At 41.2% G+C, this 14,420-nt stretch overlaps 1 protein-coding gene across 6 annotated transcripts in view; it reads right to left on the bottom strand.

The window, feature by feature from the left end:
* PLCB1 (phospholipase C beta 1) overlaps window positions 1-14,420 on the bottom strand; it is a 705,446-nt gene that overhangs the window by 106,361 nt on the left and 584,665 nt on the right. For all 6 annotated transcript variants that reach the window (XM_024123662.3, XM_024123663.2, XM_028499214.2 and 3 more), the window contains exons 24-25: window positions 6,314-6,446; window positions 4,390-4,443 (exon numbers count right to left, since the gene is read on the bottom strand). In XM_024123662.3, the coding sequence (XP_023979430.1) occupies window positions 4,390-4,443; window positions 6,314-6,446 (187 nt within the window). The remainder of the gene's footprint in view (window positions 1-4,389; window positions 4,444-6,313; window positions 6,447-14,420) is intronic.

Raw genomic sequence — 14,420 nt, 5'->3', positions numbered from 1 at the left:
GTTTCTGCTGAAAGATCAGCTGTTAACCTTATGGGGATTCCCTTGTGTGTTATTTGTTGTTTTTCTCTTGCTGCTTTTAATATGTTTTCTTTGTATTTAATTTTTGACAGTTTGATTAGTATGTGTCTTGGCGTGTTTCTCCTTGCATTTATCCTGTATGGGACTCTCTATGCTTCCTGGACTTGATTAACTATTTCCTTTCCCATATTAGGGAAGTTTTCTACTATAATCTCTTCAAATATTTTCTCAGTCCGTTTCTTTTTCTCTTCTTCTTCTGGGACCCCTATAATTCGAATGTGGTTGAGTTTAATGTCCCAGAGGTCTCTGAGAGTGTCCTCAGTTCTTTCTATTCTTTTTTCTTTATTCTGCTCTGCAGTAGTTATTTCCACTATTTTACCTTCCAGGTCACTTATCCGTTCTTCTGCCTCAGTTATTCTGCTATTGATCCCATCTAGAGTATTTTTAATTTCATTTATTGTGTTGTTCATCATTGCTTGTTTCCTCTTTAGTTCTTCTAAGTCTTGTTAAATGTTTCTTGCATTTTCTCTATTCTATTTCCAAGATTTTGGATCATCTTTACTATCATTATTCTGAATTCTTTTACAGGTAGACTGCCTATTTCCTCTTCATTTGTTAGGTCAAGTGGGTTTTTGTCTTGCTCCTTCATCTGCTGTATGTTTTTCTGTCTTCTCATTTTGCTTATCTTACTGTGGTTGGGGTCTCCTTTGTTGCATGCTGGAGGTTTGTAGTTCCTGTTGTTTTTGGTGTCTGTCCCCAGTGGCTAAAATTGGTTCAGTGGGTTGTGTAGGCTTCCTCGTGGAGGGGACTAGTGTCTGTGTTCTGGTGGATGAGGCTGGATCTTGTCTTTCTGGCGGGTAAGTCCACATCTGGTGGTGTGTTTTGGGGTGTCTCTGGCCTTATTATGATTTTAGGCAGCCTCTCTGCTAATGGGTGGGGTTGTGTTCCTGTCTTGCTAGTTGTTTGGCATAGGGTGTCCAGCACTGTAGCTTCCTGGTCACTGAGTGAAGCTGGGTGCTGGTGTTGAGATGGAGATCTCTGGGAGATTTTCGCCATTTGATATTATGTGGAGCTGGGAGGTCTCTTGTGGACCAATGTCCTGAATTGGCTCTCCCACCTCAGAGGCACAGCACTGACTCCTGGCTGCAGCACCAAGAGCCTTTCATCCACACGGCTCAGAATAAAAGGGAGGAAAAGTAGAAAGAAAGAAAGAGGATAAAATAAAATAAAGGTAAAATAAAGTTATTAAAATAAAAAAATAATTATTAACAAAAAAAATTTTTTAAGTAAGAAAAAAAAAACCGGACAGAACTCTAGGACAAATGGTAAAAGCAAAGCTATACAGATGAAATCTCACACAGAAGCATACACATACACACTCTTAAAATAAAAAATAATTATTCAGAAAAAAAATTTTTTTTAAGTAAAAAAATAAAAAATAACGGACTGACAGAACCCCAGGACAAATGGTGAAAGCAAAGCTATGCAGACGAAATCTCACACAGAAGCATACAAATACACACTCACAAAAAGAGGAAAAGGGGAAAAAGTAATATATGTTGCTCTCAAAGTCCACCTCCTCAATTTGGGATGATTCATTGTCTATTCAGGTTTTCCACCAATACAGTGTACATCAAGTTGATTGTGGAGATTTAATCTGCTGCTTCTGAGGCTGCTGGGAGAAATTTCCCTTTGTCTTCTTTGTTCGCACAGCTCCCGGGGGTTCAGCTTTGGATTTGGACCCGCCTCTGCATGTAGGTTGCCGGAGGGCGTCTGCTCTTCGCTCAGACAGGACAGGGTTAAAGGAGCAGCTGATTCGGGGGCTCTGGCTCACTCAGGCGGGGGGGAGGGATGGGCACGGAGTGCAGGGCGAGCCTGCGGCGGCAGAGGCCAGCGTGACGTTGCACCAGACTGAGGCGTGCCGTGCATTCTCCCGGGAAAGTTGTCCATGGATCACGGGACCCTGGCAGTGGCGGGCTGCACAGGCACCCGGGAGGGGAGGTGTGGAGAGTGACTTGTGCCGCTGGCGGCAGCAGCGGCCTTAGCGTCCCATGCCCGTCTTTGGGGTCCACGCAGATAGCCGCGGCTCGCGCCCGTCTCTGGAGCTCCTTTAAGCGGGGGCTTAATCCCCTCTCCTCGCGCACCAGGAAACACAGAGGAAAGAAAAAGTCTCGTGTCTCTTCGGCAGCTCCAGACTTTTCCTAGACTCCCTCCCGGCTAGCCGTGGCGCACTAACCCCTTCAGGCTGTGTTCACGCCGCCAACCCCAGTCCTCTCCCTGGGATCCGACCGAAGCCTGAGCCTCAGGTCCCAGCCCCCCGCCCTTCCCGGCGGGTGAGCAGACAAACCTCTCGGGCTGGTGAGTGCCGGTCGGCACCGAACCTCTGTGCGGGAATCTCTCTGCCAGCCCCAGGGCCCCGCCCCCCGCCCTTCCCGGCGGGTGAGCAGACAAACCTCTCGGGCTGGTGAGTGCCGGTCGGCACCGAACCTCTGTGCGGGAATCTCTCTGCTTGGCCCTCCGCACCCTGTTACTGCGCTCTCCTCCGTGGCTCTGAAGCTTCCCCCTCTGCCACCCGCAGTCTCCGCCCGCGAAGGGGCTTCTAGTGTGTGGAAACCTTTCCTCCTTCACAGCTCCCTCCCACTGGTGCAGGTCCTGTCCCTATTCTTTTGTCTCTGTTTATTCTTTTTTCTTTTGCCCTACCCAGGTAGGTGAGGAGTTTCTTGCCTTTTGTGGGGTCTGAGGTCTTCTGCCAGCGTTCAGTGGGTGTTCTGTAGGAGTTGTTCCACGTGTAGATGTATTTCTGATGTATCTGTGGGGAGGAAGCTGATCTCCACGTCTTACTCTTCCGCCATCTTCCCCAAAGCACCTGAAGGGTTCTGTGAAGCCAGGGGGGCTCAAGGGGCTGTGCTTGGTACCAAGGCGCTGGTCCAGTATAGACTCCAGGTAACCTCAGATGGGTTTTTCTGATATCCTGCCAACTATGCCAAGCAATGTTGATGGAAATAATCAATAAACAATCTTACTGTCTCTGTATCTAGTTCGCTGAAGGACACAGTTAAGAACAATTTTCAAAGCATTAAAGCATCCCATGACAAACGCTTATGGCTAGCGCTTCTAGTCGTCCTAGGGGGTCAGTTCAAACTGCAGTAATCCACAGTTCTATAGGCGGATTCTGCGAGTCTCTGGAAGAGGCACCAGACTCGTCAGTCCTGCGTTACCATGCAGGGCTCCTTTTCGGACAGGCAGCAAGTTGCCTCGGTCCCATTTCTGCAGAACATTGGATCGCTGGGGTAGAAATGGAAAGCAAGCTACTGTCGTGGGAATCAAGGTCTGTTCACGCAAAGCTTCCTGCTTAGTGGGCCCTAAACACATGTTTTCTTTTCATACATTCCTGAAATAAGTTTTTGATGCATATTTTATGTATTATTTTGGTGAAATCATAAATACACATCCCTCTCAATTTTCACAAAGTGAAGAGGTTTCTGTAGCCACCACTTAGATCAAAATCAGTATATTATCAGCACCCCAGAGGCCCTCTTTTCGGTTCCAGCCCTCCCTCCCACTCCCTAAGTATAATCCAAATCCATGTTTCTAAGAACACAAATTACTTTTGCCTGTTTTTGAACTTTGTGTAGCTGGAATCATAAAGAATGTGCTCTTTGGTGTCTCTCCTCTTTTCTTCAACATTATGCTGTGAATTTTATCCATGTAGTTGTGTGTAACTGTAGTTTATTTCTACAGCTGTATCCTATTTTATTCTGTGACTATACCACAATTTATCCACTCTACTGCTTATGGATATTTAAGTTGTTTACAGTTTTTGGTTCTTATCCATAGTGATGTTTTTTGTGTACATTTCTGTTGTATGTTGGGCCAACATGCTATACACCGGTACATACTGCTAATTGTATTAAAGAAAGCTTGTACCAATTTTAGTCCCACTAGTTTAAGAAATTAACCAAATATAAAATATTCCCAAACTGTATCATCATTCTTAAACTCTGTATTCTATGGTCACAAACAGTTCATAGTCTTTATTTCTAAAATGTGCTTTATTGTGGGCACTTTGGGAAGATTGCATTCCTGTTCACTGGATCACATTTCCAGTATGAAACTATTCATTGATTCCAAAATATATCTTGTGAAATTATGTTATTTTTTTATACCAGTACGGTCCTATTTGCCAAGTATGGTTACTTCTCTGTGATTATATTGTGTAACATGGCTTGAAGTAGGATGTATCTGTAGATGGTTTTAGAAGAGAAATATGAATGATGTTATATTTCAAAGATGAAATCTCCTCTCCTTTAAATACTTACCCTGTGTAATATTCAGCTGCCTAATTCCATAGGGAAAAAAGGTGGTATTTACCTGTTAAAACACTCTGAATAAGATCTTCTGTTTTGGCAGGTGCCTTTACAGAGCCTGAAATAAAAAAAAATAATAATAATAGCCTCTTTTAACTTTTAAAATTGTTTTCTACCTGTAAAACAATGTTTGGCCCTTGACTCTAAGTCTCTTTATGGAGAAATTACAAATTGTGGGAGAAAATTATCCTAAAAATATTCTAAGAAATGTCTTCATTTTGTAACTTTGGGGCAAACCTAATTAAATGTGAATCTATATGCTCCAGTTATAGAAAGGCCATTCCTCCACTTTGAATCAAAACTCTGTCAACAAATTCAGTTTAGGCTACTGCTACCTTCTGGACATAACAGGAATGACAAGTGATCTTTTAAAAATCAAAGGCTGACCAGCAGGCAGGAATAATGTTGCAGGCAAGATCCATTAGAGGGTGCCAAAATCACTGGACAAACGTTTAAGGAGAAACAGGATAGTTGCATAGTCTCAAAATGTCTCCACTAAGATATCAATTAACTATAAAGGGGAAAATTGTAACTTTCAATGGAGAAACCTGGTAGATGGCATCTTAACCAAGTGATCCAACATCACTGATGATGAGACACAGCAACATCAGATACCCCCGACATAATGCTCTCAGAACAGCATTGCTTCTGTGTTCTTGCCAAAAATGCATAATTTTAGTTTAATCATGAGAAAACATCAGGCCAACACAAATTGAAGGATAATCCACAAAATAACTGACTCTTCAGAAGTGTCAAGAGCATGAAAGACAGGACAGACTGAGGGACTGTCATAGATTCAAGGAGGCTAAGGAGACATGACAATTAGTACAATGTGGGATCCTAATCTGGAACCTGGGACAATCAAAGACATTAGTGGAAAGCAGGTGAAGTTCAAACAAGGTCTGTGGTTTAGTTCAGGGTATTGTGCCGATGTTAATTTCCTGGTCTGACTCTGACAGATGTTAATGCCAGAGAAGAGGGGTCCAGTTTTGCAATGTATTCTGTGCTATTTTAAAAATTATTCTGTAAGTCAAATGATTCCAAAGCACCCAGGTAATAAAATCAAATGCTAAAATGCTAAATTCTCTTTTACTCTAAAAAGCGCAAGGTTATATTCACTATTTAAATTAATTATTCATATTCTAGAAACACACTAAATGTTTGTATTTGGTATATAAAAACTTCATTTGAAAATATCACTTCTTTTTATACACAGGTTATCTCCTTATTACTATTAATCTCAGCAACCTCCTTTCTTAAGTAGTCTCAGTAGGAGCATAGAAGCTAAAGGGAAGAATTTTAGGATCGTGGAGAACTGGTGTCAGTCTTGCCTTCACTCTTCATTAGCGACATGGCCTTCAAGAAGTATCTTGTCATTTCAAAACTGCAATTTATTAATCTACACCATGGGGGCAGTGGTAGAATCGACCCTCAGAAGCCTGGTTTAAGAGTTAAACGAGATAATCCACGTGGAGCATTTAGCAGCGTGCTCAGCACATGATAGGCACTTAAAATTAGTGAAAGGAAGTGAAGAAAGATGCGAAGGAATTCTTGGCAGAAACGTATATGCAGCTAAAGCATAGCTGCATATAAGGTGCTTGAAGAACCCTTCACACACCCTGTCAGCAGATGGACCATAATCCATCACTAAATAAAGACATGGGAAATCTGGGTGATATTTTGTTGTGGCTTCGTAAATTGTCAGCAGAGCCAGATGAGCACTTATGAGTCTCTTGGCCTTCCTTTGTTTGTTCCTTCCTTCCCTCATTCATTCCCTCATCACACGTTTCTGGAGCATCTCCTAAGTCCATGCATTTTTTTCCCATGTGGTGTTTTCGCTAAGTCAATCACGCTACCTCCTTCAGTGGTATACATATAAACTAGAGGCTCCTAGTCATGCAGCACAGCTCTCTCATCAGAGTGTTTACCTGGAGCTGGTTGGCTGTGGAGAGCCTGGGAGGGTGGTTTGGGTGTCAGGGATGTAGTGTGATTCATCCCGTTTTCCGCTGGAGTTGTCCTGGCTTCACTTGGAGCTTCTGACTGTGTTTCCCCAGGATCAGCCTAAAATCATAAACATCCTTTAATTTTTCACACTCCTTATGGTTCTTTTGTGACCTTCCTAAACCCACAAAGCTACATTTGATAGCATTTTCACAATTCATTTGGACTCTGAAATATCACATCTGAAACTGTGCGGAAAGCAGGGTAAAAAGAGCATGGTATTGAACCATGATTTTGGCCAGCTAATTGTATTAAAAGCCCCGATATTTATGCTTTTCTATGCCCACTGCTCTTGGGCGTGTCCTCCAGCACTGACTCTGGACCTGAGCAAGTGATTTGCTTTGGTCAAATGAGAGAGTAGCAAACTTGATGTAAGCAGTGGATTGAAAAGCCATTTGCAAATGTTTCTTCTCTTTCTCAGACCCCTGCTATAGTCATGGAGGATGAGAGTCCACATGGAGGAGAGCTGAGTCATGTAGACAAGGATGTCCTGGACCAGCCAGCCCTGAGCTGACAACATACACTTAAGTGAGCCCACCTAAGATTAGCTGAACCTGGTCCAGATCAACAGAACTGCTCAGCTGACCAAATGACTCATGAACAATAATAAGTAGTTGATGTTGTAAGCCACTAAGTTGGGGGATTGTTTGTTATGCAGCAGTAGTTAATTGATACACTGGTTATAAACATCGATTTTGGAGCCAGACTTACCTGGGTTCAAATTCTGGCCCTGCCACTTATTAGTATTGTGACTTTGCGCAAGTCACTTGACTGTCTGTCCCTCACTTTCCTCATCTTTATAGGTGGGGATATGTATGTACTGGGGATCATAATATTATCTATATTGTAAGGTTGTTTAGAGGATCAAATAAGTTACTATTCATAAAGTGCTTAGAATAATTCCTGGCACAGAGTAAATTTGTGCATGTTAAATAAATAGATAAAACATTTAAGCTTGTATAATACTACCAATAAATAATAATAACAGATACATTAAAACTTATGAAATCTCTACTCCATTCCCACCAGCAGCTAGTCTCCTATGCCCTGTGCAGAGCAAACACTTAATGTTTTATGAGTAAATGTCGATCTTTATAAAATAATTGCCTCAGTAATTATATACCATTTTAGTGATGCTTTTCAGGGTTCTGCAACTCTTGTCTCAGAATTGCCTTCTGAGTCCAAGGCAGATTTTACTGACAATGAGGCTATCCCAATGCTCTACTTTGTTGTACATTAAGAAAATATATTAGGAAATGGCCAAGAGTCATTTGGAGCTCAATGTTGTGCCATTTTGTTATGTAATTACAGACAGCAGATTGCCTTATGATAGCATTTTTAGAAAATGTAAGATGAGAATGAAAATAATGACACATTGTTACAAGTGGCTTTTAATCTGTCCCCCCAAAGCATCTTTAAAACACAAGTTCCAACACTGCTTTTGGTGATGGCAGAACTTATTTTAATTCAACAAACAATCCCTGTTTACCTACCACAGCCTGCTCTGCTCAGAGCTGATGGTATTGAGATGTAAGGGATGAGCCTGGAGTCAGTGGCGGGGTAGGGGGCGGAGTGGGGGCTAAGGAACCTAGGCCAGTGACCTTGGCAGCCTGTAGAACTCACGATGCAGAACTCTGTCTTCTGAAAAATGGCTACTTCAAATGGGGAAGTTCTGGTATGTTTGTGTTGTTCAGTTACATCCATCAGGAAAAGTCTCCCTAGAATCATTATGCCAAGGGGAGGGACTGCATATTTTTTGTTTAGCACGAGATTGCAAACTGGAGGCTTAGGGTCCAAATCGAGTACATTGAAATGTTCACCCAACACTGCCAGATTTTAAAAATAAGGAGATTTTACATTAATAAAATGGATCTCTTGCTTCAGTTGAAAAATCAGATTGGGCAACACTGGGCCTGCATTCCCGCTCTGGATGAGAATGGAGGGGTTTCTGCCTCTTTAAGGACACTCCCCTGTGACTCATCTAGACCTTACCTGCCTCAGTCCTGTAGGCATTTGGGTTTGCAGGAGATACTTGAGAAGACTGAACTATCATAGATGTTTGACCACACAATTCATAAAGGAAATGCATTTACATTGCACAGGAGAGAATGAAGTAAAGGGAGTGCTGGACAGAGCACTGGGTCATCAGCAAAGTTACCCATTGGCCTTGGTCCTCTGGCTTGAATACAGTGGGAGTAAAACTTCCCAGCCTCCCAGCCATAGGGGGTGCCCGTGGTCACCAAACTCAGCTGCTGGGAAAACAGGGACAGAAGGTGCTCCTGTTACATGGGCGGCTGATCTTGCCCAATTTTTATATCCAGGCAGGTTTCTGGAAACAGGTGGGGATGAATCAGATTCTTCCCAGTGTGACAGCTGGCTGAAATTAGCCCTCTGGAAGAGGATAGGGAAGAAGAAAATTTTGATGGAGGAAAGAATGGAGGTGATGGAAAGCCAGCTTCCATGAAGGCAGTACTGTGTGGCTTCTTTTTGGCAACTAGGTGTAGTGCCCTGGGGGTCTCAGGCTGGAGGTGTATTCAAAATGAACCCAGCAAGCTTATTTCGTCTGTATCAGGTTTGCAGGCATTCCATGGGGCTGTGTGCCCTTGGGAAGTCAAGTTCAATCATTAACTTGAATCAAGATGCAGGAAATAGAAGCTCTGCTTATCAAGGGTATGTAAGACAAAGCCCTTACATTCCAGAAACTGATATAATGTTTGAATTCAAAGACATTTTTTTAAAAATAGATAAATGTTGAGGAAACACACTGGCAAACACCTTGTAGTTACAACTGAGGATCAAGAGATAACCAAGGTTTGGTGCTGGATTTGAGGTGAGCTTTGGAGAAATGCTTGGTCCAGGGGTCCTGGGGATGCCTCCAGACAGGGTGGATGGCACCACATAACCCTGGGGGGGTGCAGGGGCACCCTTGGCACTGTACAGTAACAGGCGGTCAATAGAAACGATGGAAATGAGCGAAACAGACTAGATTTCACGCAACAGGGCAAAGCGAGGCTGTGCCCAGACCTGGAGGGGAAGCTCTTGGGAGGGGCGACTGAATTCCAGCCAGTTATTACCTAGGCTGCGTGGAAAGCTGGGAAACTGACTTTTTGGTGCACTATCTCCCAATTTAAAACCACTGAGAGGCCAAACAAAGCACATCTTCAGAGCGCACGTGGCCCAGAAGCTGCCCATCTGTACCCTCTGCTCAGAGGAAAGAGTTTGCCTGGATTTTCGGGATTGTGTCAGTCAGCAATGTACCCAGAGCCGCCGCTGAAAACGCAGTGGGCGGGGCCAACTGGTCTGCTGCCCCGCCCCCACCCACCTCCTGGCCCCAGGGACCCAGCAAAAGTGGAGAGAAAAGAGCGGGTAAGGAGGACCCTGAATGCTGGGCTAAGGAATTTGGGGCTCCTTGTGTAGACTGACCCTTGTCAGGGACCTCTTAGGATTTTCTGGAAACAGATTTTATTTAGTGAGAATCTATAGCGGCAAATATATCGGACTGATGCTTAAAATATGTTGCTAACGAAGGGCTGTATATACAGATTTGAATTGGCAGTTCCCTATTGGAGGTTGACGATAGAAGCAGCTGTAGATCACCGCGTGCCAGACACCGTTACACACGCCAGCTTCGTCGCAGCCAGACAGAGAAGGCAGCCGCTCAACTCCATTATACAGCAAAGAAGTCAGAGGCGTTATTAAAGTCTTTACTAAAGACTTGCTAGAAGCCACACCGTTAAGGGTGCGACTGGTGTTTGAATATATGTCATAGTCTAAAGTCTGAATTTTTCTACTGCACTAGTTCACCCTGTATTCTATGATAATAGCAACTTAAGGAACCACAATAGTAACTTACGTTACTGCGGAGATACAGAGATGTATAAATGTAAAGACCATTCTCAAAGAGCTTACTCTGTTGCGCTAAAAAGGCATTCAGGTATTAAAAATTAAATTTTTGATATCATCACTGAAAGGTTGAATAATTCCCACTCTGTGGATATGTGAGATGAAATGCAAAAACCAGATTCCTTGCCCCACTCACAAGCATCAGTGGAATTCAACACTTGTGACTTGCTTTCTCCCCAGTCTTTGTCCAAATATTCTTTTTTATGCGCTTGAATGAAATAAGCCTGAAATTCTTTCGCATTGCACTGGAAATTACAATAGAAACAAAAGAACTAGAAATATCAGTTTTCTCAATTTAATGGTGAGGCTCTTGGGATCCAATTAAACAAATTTCAAGGAAAGAAGGTTCAGAAATTGATATTTCACTTGCGCCAAGTTTTGCTTAGCTGGGTAGAGAAAAATCAACTACAGCAGAAGTAGGTCACTGCCCTCCAGTGGCCAAATGAAAGCATTACACTATTTTTCCTTCAAAACATCTAACAGTGGACTTTTTAAAGCCAAGATTTTATAAAAAATAATATTTATATCCTTCCTATATCAAAAATAAACAGAAGCGCCTTAAAATATAACACAAGTGGATCAGTAAAAGTATAACTAGAAAGGCCATTTTTACAAGTGTTAGAGAAGGAGGAGATGCCATTTGGTATGCTAGTTGAAAAGATTTCTATCCCAGGCACTGAAAATTTGGATTTGATGATGAAGCAAGAGAGAACTCAAATTTGGGGAATTTAGGGGGGTGGTTAAGATGGTGTTAAGGGTCTTCCAAACACCAGAATATGTTAACTGAGCTACTGGAGGTGTCGGTGTCCTGCCTGAGTCATCTAAAAAGTACAGTCCCTTCCAGGTAGTGGTTAGGATGACAGCATCTTGACTTGGATACTAGATGGGTGAGGGCAAGGGCAAGGTCATCAGTGTTTCCAGAATATTGAGGGCAAGACTCTTAATTTCATCATGCAGAAATCCAGTCCACTCAGGACAAATGTGGGCAGTGGATGTGGCTTCATCAAAACTAGCCTTTCCCTTAAGAAAGAGCTTGCTTAAACACATGTACAATTGGTACCTTAAATTTATATTACCTGAATGAAATTAGATAATATATCTACCCCACATTTCTAAAAATTTCAGAACATTTCTAAAAACTATATCCTGATGTATGTGTTCTGAAGCATTGAGGGATGAAGTATGCTAATATTTGCAGCCTACTTGGAAATGCATCAAAAATCAGTTGCAATAATGAAAGGATAGAGGGATTTATAGATGGATATATATGTGATAAAGAAAATGCATCAAAATTGGAATCCAGGTGATTGATATACGGGTGTTCTTTTTCAACATCTGTGTATGTTTGAAAAATTTTATAATAAATTATGACAAAACCCTGATATTTTTAACAGTTTACCAAAGTGCGTTAAAGCAAAAGACAGCTTTAAGGAGCTGAATAAATTCATCTGTTGACTTCAGTTTTTGTCATCATATGTGTCATCATACAAAGAAATCATCAGCATTCACGTGGTATCTCTTTGTTGAAGCCTTAGTGACAGCTGCAAGTTACATGCATATGTGTAAATGTTTATTACAGTCTTTCTCCAGACTTTAAGGACTATGGGAGCATCTGATTTTTCTCATCATTATATCTCTGTATTGCCCAGCATGGTGACTGATGCAGCGTGTTAAAAAAAAAAACTTTTATTAAATGAATGCATGAAGACATCCAAAGTTTGTTTCCTCCTCATGTGTAATTAATAGATGTAGTATCAGTGACAAAATCCTGAAACTAAAGAACCATCTAAATGTTGTGTTAAAAATTTTTTTTGAATGAATGAATCAATGGGTGAAAAATATGAAGATGCTGCTCTTTCTGTGTCTGTGGCTAGAGAATCTGCATTTAGTTCATAATTGCAACAGCTTATTTAGAAAGAGATTAAAGGGTGACAGGGCATAGCTCTGCTGACTATTTTGTGTTGCATATGTTACCATTCCTACCAGCTTTAATTTGTTGGAAATATTTTGATACAGTCTCCAAAGAAATCAGCAGAAATGAATTCATAGAGTTAGGCAGAAATCAAGGATTACTCCTTTAAAGAAAACATGGGCCAAACACCCTTCACATTCATCTTTTGGAAATGTATCTTTTATATTAACTAAGCAAATCATTTGTCAAAGACTATCATCAATCACTCACAGAACAGAGTCTGGACAATTCCCCAAGGAGAGTTTCTCCTGCAGCTCTTCCCAGGTTCCTGAGATTGAACTGACATTTTAGAGTGGATGGAATTAATGGCTTTTCAGTTCCATGTGGGGAGAGCCAGGTGCTTGTGAGAGACAGATGTAGGGCTCCAAAGCATTGGTTCTCAATGTGTGGTCCCTGGACCAGCAGCATTAGCATCACTACAAACTTGTTAGAAATGCCAATTCTTGGTCTACCTCAGACCTACTGAACCAGAAACTCTGGGGTTGGGCCCAGCAATCTGTGCTTTTAGGAGCCATCCAGGTGATCCCGATACATACTAAAATCTGAGATCTTTGCTACTCAAAATATGGTCCAGCTCAGCAGTGTCAGCATCACCTGGAATCTTGTCAGAAATGCAGTTTTGTGCCCTGCTCCAGACCGATTAAATCTGAATCTGTATTGAAACAAGACTCCTGAGTGATCCGTATGCACATTAAAATTTGAGAAAACTTGCTGTAAAGCAGAGTGAAAAACTTTGTCATTTAGTCATGCTTTTATAATCCCTATGGTATTGGTCATGGCATGGATTCTCGATTCATCGCTGTTTTAGGCAGATGAACCCCAAACCCCTCATTAGAATCCATTGAAATTTTAAAAATTGTTATGGAGGAGGTTTGTAAAAGCAGTGGAATTGAACTGTTCATTGAGTAGTTTTAACTCAAGGGAATATATGGTCTTCTCTTGAGATCTCATTTAAAAAGACCCTGGTTCCTCCATTTATTGGTCATTGATACTAAGCAAGTCACTCTATCATTATAAGCAACTGTTCCCTCTTCTAAAAATGGGGACTATATGTTTGTCCTAGTTAAGGCCAAGTTTTACCCAGGGTATCCAATCAAAGTACCTTGTAAACTCCAAAACTGTGTAGAAATAAAAGGGACAGGGTCATTATCTAAAGGCCATTACCTAAAAGGCAAACTTTCTCTTCCTACTTTATTGGATGCTTTAAAGTTCAGGGATGGTGAGAAACTATTGTTTCTGTAAGTTGGTATTTTTTTTTCTTTTCTTTCAAATTTTTATTTTAGATCATAGCACATATGTGTTTGACTTAAACCTGGAATACTACACTTCTGAGTCTTTGCAGAAAATAAATTCATGTGACTCCATAAAAATTTTCTTAAAAATGACATGACATTACTTCTGTGATATATGTGGTATATTTTTATACACATGCAAGTGAAAAGTTAGAATGAAATGGTCCTTGATGTTTAATTTAAAAATATTACGAGAAAATTTCTTAATATTTTTTTTATCAAACTATGGGACTATCACCATCATTATCAAGAAACATTTATTTAGTGTATGTATTTTTCTAATTACAGAGGTTTTTTTGAGATATAATTGACATATAACATTATATTAGTTTCAGATGTACAACATGACTCCATATTTGTATATATTATGAAATGATCACCACAATAAGTCCAATTAACATCCATCACCACACGTAGTTACAAACTTTTTCTTGTGATGAGACCTTTTAAGACCTACTCCCTTGGAAACTTTCAAGTATACACATGGTATTATTAACTATAGTCACCATGCTGTACATTACACCCCCAGGACTTAGAGCTTTTTTATAAGCCAAAGTATAACCCCTCCCAACTCCCCAACTACCTCTAATATCTGTTTCTCTTTTATGTAAGTTGGTATTTTGCTAAATCATTACTTGAGGAGGAAGAGAATCCAAATTGACCACTAAACCTCATCTTTGATTTTAGTGCCAAGTTCTTGGACAGTGGGTAAAGCATCAAGCTCCCATCTTGAAAAATTTAAACGACACCCAAGGCCTTATTAAGTTTAAACACTCTAACTTTTTGAGAGCACCACCTTGGATTTTTTGCTGTTGGATTATGCTACTGGTAAAGTTCATACCATACCATAGGATCTTTTTCTTTTCA

The sequence above is a fragment of the Physeter macrocephalus genome, chromosome 14, assembly GCF_002837175.3.
Source record: "Physeter macrocephalus isolate SW-GA chromosome 14, ASM283717v5, whole genome shotgun sequence".
NCBI lineage: Eukaryota > Metazoa > Chordata > Mammalia > Artiodactyla > Physeteridae > Physeter > Physeter macrocephalus.
This window is presented reverse-complemented; position numbering and strand designations above follow the sequence as displayed.